Here is a 12935-nt window from a genome sequence, read left to right on the forward strand (position 1 = left end):
CTCCGCTTTTACACGCTTTGGCCTGTTTTTCTGCGCTAGAAATGCGCACTCTCTCCGCTTTTAGACTCTTTGGCTCGTTTTTCTGCGCTAAAACTGCACACTCTCTTTGCTTTTAGACTCTTTGGTCCATTTTTCTGCGCTAGAAATACTAAAAGTAACCAGCACCCCAGATAAGATCAACTAAACGAGGTTTTTAATCACAGTTTTTTTTTTTATGTATCTTGGCATCATGTTCTCCTCCTCTTACACACTGCTATTGGAAAACTTTATGCTTTACTTTACTCCTGGTGCAAAAAAAAAAAAAAAAAAATCAAGCAGTTGAGCTTGAAGGTTTGATGATCAGCTTGTGATCATCCGTCTTCCTCTTGATTATTGTATTACAGAGGTTTTCAATTTGGTAAAATCGAAGAAACTCATCATTTTTAAGTGCTCTCTTTTTTTTTACATGTAGTTCAGGGTTGAAAGAGGCACCCTGAACTAAAGTGGCCATGGCCTAATTCCAAAGCAGTTGTATAATCTTATAATACTCTTTAAATCAGTACATTTGATTAAATTCTTTCTTTTTAAATGAACTTTTATTAATATTGCACCAACTGGTACATATATATGTACACTGGTTAAAGCACCATACTGTAATACTGTAGGACATTCATTTAAATTAGAGATGCACCTGTAAACATATTGCAACAAAAAAAAGTGTTACTTTTACATTACAGTACAAAATAATGGTATAATACACACAGTACATTTCACTCATACCTATTAAAACTACATTCAGATTTACTTACTGTGCCCTAATTGTGATATGTATATGATTATGTATATTTGTTACACATATTTTTGACTATATATAACTTGACTGTATTGCACTGGGGATGTACAACTACTAACATTTTCTACTTATATCTACGCATATCTACATATAACAAAAAAAGGTTTATGTCAATAAAGTAAACAAAAAGATTATTAGGATTATTTAACTTATTTGAATAATTTGGAGAAGAAAATATATAAAAAATACTGTTTTTTGTAATGAAGTGGTAGAATTTTTAAAGATGTACAGTAGTAGTCAAAGCCTTGAACACACCTACTCATTCAATGTTTTTATTTTATATATATGTATGAAAAAAAAAATATATATATATATATCACATATATGTACATATAAAAATATATATTTTATATGTATATATATATATATTTTTTTTTTTTTCATATATTGTAAATTAATACTCAAGTCATCCATATTGTAAAGGAACACATAATGAATCATGTAGTAACTTAAAAGTGTTTAAAACAAATTAAAATACTCTGCAAAGAAGCATTTAGACGCTCTTATCTTGGGAGCTGTTAACTTTTAGCGCTTTCTGAGGCTGGAAACACTGATGAACTTATGCTGTACAACTTTCCAGGGGAGTTTCTGATGAGTGCCAGTTCCATCATTCAGAATGTTTGATGGTCTTTTTGCAAATGCACTTGAGAATATTTACAAAGTTCTTGAAATGTTTCAAAGGGACTAATCTTCAATTCGTAAAGTTATTGTATACTTTCATTTGAATCTAATCTAAAATATAAAACATATTCTGGTTTGTTAACACTTTTTTTGTTGACCAAATAATTCCATATGTTTTTCTTTTTCATAGTTTGGATTAATACAGATTAATAATTAAGTTAAGTATTAATCTGTAGTGCAGAACATTTTTTTTTAATAATAAATAAAAAAAAAACACTGAATTTAAGGCGTGTCCAAACTTTTGACTTGTACTGTATTGTCCTTTTGTATATTTTTAAGCACCATCAGAGCTGATTGGTTTCACAATTAAACAATACAATCGCTGACAACACTAGTGACATGACTTTTAGCTTTGAATCTTGATTTGTTTTTATAGACCCAACAACCAAGGTTTTACATGTAGGAAATCACAGGAAATCAAATTAATTAGAATCCATAGATTTAGACCTGAAATGTACATTATTTTAGTATTTAAACTGGAAAAAAACTGTGAAACGTGGTGGTGGTTGTATCACAAATTTGGATTCTATGCCAGGGTGGCTTGTCATCATTTATGGAACAAATGAATTCCGAAGCAAAATGTCAGTACCAAATTTTTCAGACTAGAAGGCGCATTTAAAATCCTTTAATTTGACCAAAAAATCGTCATTGCGCCTTAAAATGCATTTAGGTATTAAGGAGCAGTAAAGGCACCTTATAAGGGTGAGTTTTCAGTGAAGTTTCTCCAGCACTAAGGCTTGGTGCAGCAGCATTGGTTTTAACTTTTTGTAGAAAATGAAAATACCCAAGGCTCCTGGCTGAGGTGCTGAATTCGGCATTATAGTGGGGCCTAAATCTGCACCCCCGCCATGAAAAGCACCCTCTCTTGGCAGCGCGTACACACCATCTTCTTAATAAAAGCAGAGATAATCTTTAACTTTAGCTTTAACTTTACTTAGAAATACGCTCCGAAAGCAAAAGTTTGTATGATCTGTAAGGGGACAAATACTTTTTTCAATAAAAACAAAGACGTCCACGTTTAATACATACATTTCTGTTCTGTGCTCATTTTTTTTTTGCTTTGCTCAGACGTTGCAAGAAGTCTAGAGGCAACGTGTATTAGTGCAAACTGAGAGTTTAAGTACTTTGTAAAGTATTTTGTGTCTATTTTATGTCACGACAAATCCAATCCCGTCCCCCCGTGAGTCAAATCCTGAGCTCATCACACATCAGCCCATGAGCTACAGATGATGTCATCTGCCCCGGGGAGGGGTTGTGATGTCGCAGAGTGTGCTGGCGCGATGATGTAATGGATTTATTAGCGACTACATGGCGACTACTGTATCCCAGGAGATGGAGAAGAGCTTAGCGTGTAGGTGTTGGAAGCGTTCCAGTACTTTTTCTTTCGTAAATACTGGAAATCCATTGGCGTCCAGTGGCGTTCAGAAGGTTAATCCCTGTCTCTGACTGGAACTGTGTATGATGACAGCTTTCGAAGGAGTATATCTGTAGTTTCCATAAACCATTACACCATACAGTATTTCCATAGTGGTCCCTATAACCTATAACAGAAGTGCTGTAGCATTAGAATTAGCATTACCATTAAAACGTAGCATTAAAGGAGAACTTCTGTGTGAAATGCACTTTTGGTGTAGTAAAACATGATAAAAAGTATTTATTTTTGATGAATAGCACACCTCCGTTCAGTTTGTCCAAACACCCTTCAGACTGGGCGACACGGGGCATAATTTGACCCGATAAATCGATTTTTTCCACCGTTATCCAGCTCAAAGTAGCTCCACACCTCCTTGCTAGAATCCTGAGAGGCCTGACATTTAAAACGAGACATCAATAATATAAAAAGTGCACAAGAAGCTTATTAAAAACCTCTGTTTACATCCCATAACGCTAGCTTCAGCTCCGATCGCCGCCATTACTGTACTGATAATGTCATAGACATATATATATATACATAGACTGCGCATAGGCTAGCAGCCGGCGCCAGGAGGCAGGCTATGTGGAGTCTATGTATTTATATGTCTTATGTCATTATCAGTAGAGTGATGGCGGTGCTTGGAGCTGAAGCTCGCTTTATATGCAGAGTCTATGTATATATATCTATCTATCTATGTCTATGTTATTATTGGTACAGTAATGGCGGCACACAGAGCTGAAGCTTGAGTTATATGCAGAGTCTATGTATATATATATCTATCTATATGTCTTTGTCATTATCAGTACAGTGATAGCGGCACTCAGAGCTGAAGCACGCATTATATGCAGAGTCTATGTATCTATCTATCTATCTATCTATCTATCTATCTATCTATCTATCTATCTATCTATCTATATGTCTATGTTATTATTGGTACAGTAATGGCGACGCACGGAGCTGAAGCTTGCGTTATATGCAGGGTCTATGTATATATATATCTATCTATATATCTATGTCATTATCAGTACAGTGATAGCGGCACTCAGAGCTGAAGCTAGCATTATATGCAGAGTCTATGTATATATGTCTATGTTATTATCAGTACAGTAATGGCGGCGCTGGGAGCTGAAGCTAGCATTATGGCATGTAAACAGTGTTTTTTTAATAAGCTTCTTGTGCACTTTTTAAGTTATTAATGCCTCATTTTAAATGTCAGGGCTCTCCAGATTCTAGCAAGGAAGTGTGGAGCTACTTTAGGGTAAGGTAAGTACTTTTATCATGTTTTTACTACAACAAAAGTCCATTTTACACCGGAGTTCTCCTTTAAAGAAAACCATAGAAAACACGTTGAAGGAGCAGATAAAAGCTAAAGGTAGCTAGCAATTAGCATTATTACACAAATTACATATTTGTATTACATATAATACAACTGGTTGCTATGAGCTTCAATTTGTTGACAGTATAGAACACTTGGTCAAAAGGTATTCCTTTAAGAAACAAACAAAAAAAACTTTTTTTGGTAGGCCTGTCACAATGACCATTTTGTATTAACAATACTGTATATTGTCCCAAAAATTCTTGAAATATGCAATATTATTGATAATCATCATTCTTGGAAAGTTTGGGTAAATTTGTCCTAAAACTTTTTTAGATTTATCAGATTTTCACACAGTCCTAAAAAAACTAAAACATTAGCAAAGAGTTTTTTTTTTTAACTTAAGTTTTAACTTTAAAAAAAGATTGTGATTAAAAAAACAATTTGGATTAAATTAAATTCAAGATAATCTAAGATAATTACCCTCACTAGAAGTGTCCACAAACAAAGATTGTACCAAAAACAAGCTGTGTAATTGTCTACAAGCTCCAATAAAACCCAATGTAACTTCTAAGCAACTAAAGGCCCACATTTATCTAATTTGCTAATTTTAAAGCTCATGAGTTCACTAATAGGAAAACACTGAATTCGATATTTTTGGTTAAAATAGGATAAATTAGATATATGATTTATGTTTAGAGAAAGAAAAGATTTGGATGCATTCCAGTAAAAAAAATCCTTATCCCATCTGTGAAACGTGGTGGTGGTTGCATCACAAATCTGTCTTCTAAGCCAGGAAGGTTTGCCATCCTTTCTAATACAATAAATTCTGAATTGATTTAGTAGTTTAGATTAAGTCTGTCTGTAAGCTAAATCTTTAGAGAGCTTGGGTCACCCAACAAGACAATGACCTTAAGCACAAACTACTGCATGTGTTTTTTTTACAAATAATGGTAAAAGACGAATAAAGTTACAGTTTTGGAATGCGGTCATTAGCCTTGTTGTCGGAAGCTGAAACATATATGCAATATTTATCAATCATTTTCATCAATAAATTATTAAGCAATTTTTTATTTTGTTTACATTATTTACTTTCAGGGTTTAAAAATATGATGCTGAAGTTTTACATCAAATTTATGCAGAAATATAGAAAATTCTACGGGATTCGGACATTTTCAAGCCCTGTTTTAAGTTGTGAGTTGTTATCTTGTGAGTGAGGTTGAACACCGACCAGTGGACTTGCACAGGACATGCCAAAAGTCATGGGACACGATGTGCTCGTTCCTGTAAATCGAATACTAATGGTCTAATTATTGTGACAGGCATACTGTATTTATATATTTTAACTAAACTTATTGTTTAATTAAGATCCTAGCGCCACCTAGGAAAGCCCTCTAGTAATTACATTGTCGTCAGCACCAATTTTTCACAACTTCCTTCATCTGAGTCTTGTTTTAAAAGTTCATACTTGTGAAAATGTATGAATATTTTCACTGATCTGGAAAAAAAGACTCCACACTGATGTGTTCTGCAGAAGAAAGAAAGCCTCTGATTGGCCGTTCACTCTTCACTCCTGGCTGGTGATCTTCCTGATCCAGGGCAGGAAGGCGGAGACTTTAGTGTAGACCCCTGGCGCGTCCTGCAGTCGACACGAGTGACCCCACGAGGTGATCCCGTACAACACCCAGCCCCCGCCCCCCCGCTCGCACACCAGCGGACCCCCGCTGTCGCCGCGGCAACTGTCCACCCGCCGGTCGTCGAGGGCCGCGCCGGCGCACAGCATGCGGCTGGTGAAGTGACCGGCGTAGCGCCGCTCGCACTGACGCTTACTCAGAACCCGGACCTCCGCCTGCTGCAGCGTTTTAGAGTACGCCCGACCTGAGAGAGAGAGAGAGACAGAGAGAGAGACACAGAGAGATAGATCAAGAGCATGAGAGAGTAAGACAGAAAGAAAGCGAGTGTGAAAGAAACATACAAAGATAGAGCGAAGGAGAGAGAGTAAGACAGAAGAATAAAGTGTGTGAGACGCAGAGTTAGAGTGAGAGAACAAGAGAGAGAAACAAATAAAAAAAGAGAAAAAGAGAAAGAGACAGATAGAGAGAGCAAGAGAGATAAACAGAGAAAGAGAGAGAGAGATAGGGAGAGAGCAAGACAGAGAGATAGGCAAAACAGTGTGAGACACATAAAGAGAAAGCAAGAGAGAGAGAGCAAGTGAAAGAAACAGAGAGAGGGAGAGAGTGCAAGAGAAAAAAAGAACCAGAGAAAGAGAGCACACAAAATACAGAGAGAGAAAGAGAGAGAGCAAGGGAAAGAAAGAATCAAAGAAAGAGAGAGCAAGAGAAAGAGAGAGCGCGCAATACAGAGAGAGAGAGAGAAAGAAAGAACCAGCGAAAGAGAGAGCAAGAGAAAGAGAGAGTGCAAAATACAGAGAGAGAGAGAGCAAGAGAAAGAAAGAATCAGAAAAAAGAGAGAGATTAAGTGAAAGAGAGTGCACAATACAGAAAGAGAGAGCAAGAGAAAAGGAGAGCGCAAAATACAGAGAGAGTCAGAGAGACGGCAAAGGAGAGAGAGCAAGAGCATGCGAGAGAGGAGGACAGAAGGAAAGTGAATTTGAGAGAGAAAGAGAGAGAGAGATACAGAGAGAGAGAGAACAAAAGCAAGATTAAGATAGAGAATGACAGTAAGAGAAAGCGAGCAAGAGAAAAGGAAAGCAAGTGTGAGAAAGAGATACAAAGAGAGAGAGAGAGAGAAAGATATGAGAGAGGGACAGCAAAAGCAAGACAAAGATTGAGAATGAGAGAGCGAGAGAAAAAGAGAGCAAGAAAGAAAGAGAGAGAGTTTACATTTACATTAAATCTACGCCTTTTAAGTAAAGTAAAAAAACAGAAACATACAAAAAAATAAGTACTAATCACTTTAGGACATACCTTCTCATTTTTTATTGATTTCATTCATTTTCTACATTGTAGATTAATATTAAAAATATAAAAACTATTAAGGGACATGTTTGGATTTACGTAGTAAACAGTAAAAAAAAGTGTTTATATGGGTGTATAAAGCACTTCCGTTTATTTACAGTGAGCTTAGATTACCGAGTTTCTCCAGCACTAAGGCTGGAGCATTAGCATTAGCATTAGCATTAGCGGATAACTTCTCCAGCAGTGCTAGCCGGGGTTAGGAGCAGGCTACAGGCCGATAATACTTACCTCTGAACGAGGAAATTGCGTGGTTAGCGGCTAATGCTAACACTAATACTACTCCAGCCTCTGTGCTGGAGAACTAAACTGAAACTTAGCGGACAATGCTAATGCTACTACAGCAGTGCTAGTCGGGGTTAGGAGCAGGCTACAGACTGATAATACTCATCTCTCTGAATGAGCAAATAGCGTGGTTAGCAGCTAATGCTAATAAAAGAACTAAACTGAAACTCCTGTATAAAGCTGTACTTCAGCGGAGTGGCTTTACTGCTCTTTAATACCTGACTGGTAAAATTCATACATAAGACGCACTGGATTATAAGACACACTGATCATTTTTGGATTTTTAACGTGCCTGATTCAAATATTTAACTTGACATAAAACAGACTTAATTCAGAAAAAAAAAAAAATTCACATCAATTCGTAACATCACTGTAAAAAAACAACAGTGATCCAGAAGAGTAAGATTTAAAACTGAACATTTTGGGCTGCAAATGAACAAACTAGAGTTAATAGATGATGGAATTCTAAAGCCCAGGGAGAGATAGATTGATAGAGAGAGAGAAAGAGAGAGAGAGAGAGATGTTGTCAACAACATGCCCTCAGGACATCCCAGCCTGTGGTCTCTATAAACCGCAGAATGAAAAATACTCCAACTCAAACAACATTAAAGCGACCCAAGAGCCCATTAGATTATAAATGACTGTCTGAAGTCTGCAGGATCTATGTGTCCAAGACTGGGGTACATTTTTAAAATCAAACTAAAACTGAAATTACAGATAGAATACCCTTTGTTTTCGTGTTTGTTCATTTACTTATAAGCGCCAAATCCACTCAAGCAGTTTTACAGCGGGCGGTGTTGTGCCGAAATCCTGCTCACAAAGGGGAGTCTGATGCTACTCTCCCTAGGCGTGGTAAAGTCCTGTAAAGATGACTGCAAGAGCACAGTGCAGAATGCTCAATGAGGTGAGGAAGAATCCTCTGAGGAAGAGTGTCAGCTGAAAACTAACAGAAATCTCTGGCACATGCTAACATTTTTGTTGACAAATCTACAATTAGGAAAACATTTAACAAGAATGGAGTTCATGGGAGGACACCACAGAGGAAGCCACTGCTGTGAAAAAAAAACAACAAAAAAAAAAAAACATTGCTGCAGGTTTGAAGTTTGCAAAAAAAGAGCACCTGGATGTTCCACAGCAGTACTGCCTAAATATATTGTGGACAGATGAAAACACAATTGAGTTGTTTGGAAGGAACACACAAAGCTCTGTGTGGAGAAACAAAAAGACAAAGCACACCATCATCAAAACCTCATCCCAACTGTGAAACATGGTGGAGGGGGCATCATGGTTTGGAGCTGCTTTGCTGCCTCAGGGCCTGGACGGATTCTTCCGTCATCAATGGAAAAATGAATTCCCAAGTTTACCAAGACTTTATTTTGCAGGAAAACTCAAGACCATCTGTTCACCAACTGAAGCTCAACAGAGGATGGATGATGCAACGGGACAACGACCCAAAACATAGAAGTAACTCAACAACCGAACTGGTTCAACAGAAGAAATTACGTCTTCTGGAAAAAGAGTCCTGACTAATTCTAATACTAGAATGAATAAAAACAGTCTAAAACTAAGCACTAATTAAAAATAAAAAACTAATTAAAACCCACTATAAAAATGAATTAAAACAAACTGAACTAACAAAATAAAATAAAACTATAATGAAAAATTTACAATTATTATATTACCTTGGTAGCCGCAATACATAGGTGCGGGCTTTCTCATGCCATTCCATGAAGTAACACTTCATGTTAATTTTTTTTACAATTTACATACTATCCCATGACTTTTGGCACATCAGCCTATATGATGATCTGTAGATGACTTATAGGAACATTATCATTCCACAGTAAAGTCACTTTGAGTTTACTGTCCTCACGCCAGCCTGGTGTGGGGGAGATGAGTCGGAGGATGAGCACCACTGTCATGTTATTCTTTCTCTCGTTCTCAGGGAAGACAGCTGGACAGATGTAGGCCCAGTCACAGTCCGTATGTATATGTGCGTGTATGTGTGTGTGTGTGTGTGTGTGTGTGTGAGGACGCATAGATGAGTCCAGCTGTCCGTGGTAATATGCGTGTCTAGTCAAACATTCTGCAAGAACTCGCCAGTGTTCACATTTTTGAGTTGTTGAGTGTTTCTACTGGTCTACTATACACACCCACACATGACCACATATACATTTAAACTGAGTTAAATCAGCTTATAATAACTGAGATAAGTCATTTATCGCTTATTTTCTATTGGCTTTTGGAATAATCTATTTGGATACTGGGTGTTTCCCCCAGATTCTGACAACAACAGTGTGTAGTAATTCCCCCACAGATCTGGGCTATAAGAACAAATGTGTTCACTAAAGAGCATTTTCTATCTCCATTTAAATTTCTGAACATTTCAAATCTATACTGCACTTAAATCAAATAAAAAGACTTAAGACTCTCCTGACAGTAACAAATCTAGCAGTCTAGAAAAGGTCTTTTCTAAGGCTTTTATAAGTCATTTCTAAAGCTTTGGGACTCCAGAGAACCACAGTGAGAGCTTTTACTATTCATTAATGGAGAAAACATTAAACACTGGTGAACCTTCCCAGGAGTGACCGGCCGACCGAACAAAATTACTCCAAAAGGGCATGAACAACTCATCCAGGAGGTCATAAACAAAAGAACCCAGAACAACATTTTAAGAACTGCCTTTAGGTTAGGATCAGTGTTAATAATTCAATAACAAGATAAAAGCTACTACGGTTCAGTTTATCCTAAGACAAAAACAAAAACAGAAATAGCATTTTCGCTCATTTTTGCAAAAGACATTTGTGCAAATACGGCTTTGGAATAAAATAAGAGGCCACTTAAAATTGATGAGTTCCTTTGATTTTACCAAATTGAAAACCCCTGGAAAATAATCAAGAGGCAGATGGATGATCACAAGCTGATCATCAAACCAAGCAGAACTGCTTGATTTTTTGCACTAGGAGTGCAGGCATAAAGTTATCCAAAAGCAGTGTGTAAGACTGGTGGAGGAGAACATGATGCCAAAATGCATAAAGACTGTGATTAAAAATCAACCAGGATTACTGCACCAAATATTGATTTCTGAACTCTTTAAAGTTTATGAATATGAACTTGTTTTCTTTGCATTATTTGAGGTCTGAAAGCTCTGCATCTTTTTTGTTATTAAGAGCTGTATGTTGGAAGAAAAAATGAAATGATGAAACTTGGATATAACTTCTTAGAGTTATACGATTCCGGGTCTAAATGAGAATGTTACAGGGGTGTTCAATTTGGTATTTTGGGTACAATTCTCCAATACTGGCCACTGGATATTTAACATGGCACCTCACGGACAGATGTTAGGACATCTTCAACATCTCCCTGTGCAGCGTCACTGTCCCAACGTGCCTCAAGTCCACCACCATCGTTCCCGTGCCGAAGAAGTCCACAGTGTCCTGCCTCAATGACTACCGTCCCGTTGCACTTACACCCATCATCATGAAGTGCTTCGAGAGGCTAGTCATGAGGAACATCAAGACACAGCTGCCCTCTTCACTTCACCACCACCCTTCATCTCTCCCTCACCCACCTGGAGAAGAAGGACACTTACGTCAGAATGCTGTTTATAGACTTCAGTTCAGCATTCAACACCATCATCCCACAGAACCTCATCAGGAAGCTAAGCTCGCTCGGCCTCCACACCCCCCTCTGCAACTGGATGCTGGACTTTCTGACGGGGAGACCCCAGTCAGTCCGGTTCGGGGGCAGCACCTCCAGCACCATCACACTGAACACTGGGGCCCCCCAGGGCAGTGTCCTGAGTCCTCTGCTGTTCACCCTGCTGACTCATGACTGTGCTGCAAAACACAGTTCTAACAGCTTTATCAAGTTCGCCGATGATACAACTGTGCTGGGTCTCATCACCAAAGGCGACGATTCAGCATACAGAGAGGAGGTGCAGCGGCTGACAGACTGGTGTACAGTCACCAACTTCACCTGAATGTGGACAAGACAAAGGAAATGGTTGTTGACTTCAGGAGAGCACAACACACCCACTCTCCACTCAACATCGACGGGTCCTGTGTGGAGATTGTTAAGAGCACCAAGTTCCTTGGTGTCCACTTAACAGATAACCTCACCTGGACCCTGAACACCAGCTCTACAGCCAAGAAAGCCCAGCAGCGTCTCTACTTCCTCCGGAAGCTGAGAAAGGCCCGTCTCCCTCCACCCATCCTCACACTCTTCTATAGAGGGACCATTGAGAGCATCCTGAGCAGCTGCATCCCTGCCTGGTTTGGGACCTGCACCGTCTCTGACCGCAAGACCCTCCAGCGTATTGTGAGGACAGCTGAGAGGATCATCGGCGTCTCTCTCCCCTCCATCACGGACATTTACACCACCCGCAGCATCCGCAAAGCAACCAGCATTGTGAATGACCCCACCCATCCCTCACACGAACTGTTCTCCCTCCTGCCTTCGGGAAGAAGGTACCGCAGCATCCGGTCCAGCACGACCAGATTCTGCAACAGCTTCTACCCCCAAGCCATCAGACTCCTCAACTGCAGAGACTGATGGTTTTTCTGTACATGCACACACACTCTTACTCCACTTACCCCAGAAAATGGAAAGCACTAAAAACCCTACTACCTCACCGGACTCTATTGCACACTGTGTAATAGAGGTAATTACTACCTCACTGGTCTTTTTTGCACACTGCATAATTTGCACACTGTCTTGTTATTTATTATTCTTTGTCTGTATTGTGTTGTATTGTCTGTCTGCACTTTTGTACTGTTGCACTATTGTTCTGTCTACACTGTGTTTATGTGCACCATGGTCCCTGGAGGAACGTTGTTTCGTTTCACTGTGTACTCTGTATATAGCTGAAATGACAATAAAAACCACTTTGACTTTGACGGCAAAGAACTCTCTGAGGATGTGAGAAAAATACACAAAGTTTCCAAAAAGATTGCCTAGGCTATAAAAACACTAATTTGCTTTGCAGAGGAAGCTACAGGTAAGTGTGAGGACCTGGGCAACTATGTCTCCAGACCTAATTGAGCACCTGAGGGGCATCCTCAAGCGAAAGGTGGAGAAAACCCAAAGCATGTAACATCCACCAGCTCTGTGAGAAGCAGTGTTAGATAATAATTAATGGTAGAAAACTTAAGAAAACTAAAAAAATAATTTAATAAAATAAAAAACTGCTCTTATAATAACATTTAACAACACGGCAAAAAACTGTAAATTTATGTAATTTACGTAAAAATAAAGTTATTTTGAGACGTGTAGGGGTGCAGGAAGGACGCGGAGGCGGACGCAAATGCAAACAACTAAGGAATTTAATAACGAAAACAAAAACAAAGTATACATAGACAATACAGACCAGGACTGAGGAGCAACGGAAAACACAAGGACCACTTACAGACGTAAAAACGTACAAGGATCGAC

General features: G+C 38.6%; 1 protein-coding gene across 1 annotated transcript in view; it reads right to left on the reverse strand.

Moving 5' to 3' along the window:
• Window positions 1–1548: 1548 nt before the first annotated feature.
• prss12 (serine protease 12) overlaps window positions 1549–12935 on the reverse strand; it is an 84170-nt gene continuing 72783 nt past the window's right edge. The window contains exon 13 of the mRNA XM_049472365.1: window positions 1549–6120. Coding sequence (XP_049328322.1) covers window positions 5810–6120 — 311 coding nt within the window. The 3' untranslated portion in view covers window positions 1549–5809. The remainder of the gene's footprint in view (window positions 6121–12935) is intronic.

The sequence above is a fragment of the Astyanax mexicanus genome, chromosome 25 (genome assembly GCF_023375975.1).
Source record: "Astyanax mexicanus isolate ESR-SI-001 chromosome 25, AstMex3_surface, whole genome shotgun sequence".
Lineage (NCBI taxonomy): Eukaryota > Metazoa > Chordata > Actinopteri > Characiformes > Acestrorhamphidae > Astyanax > Astyanax mexicanus.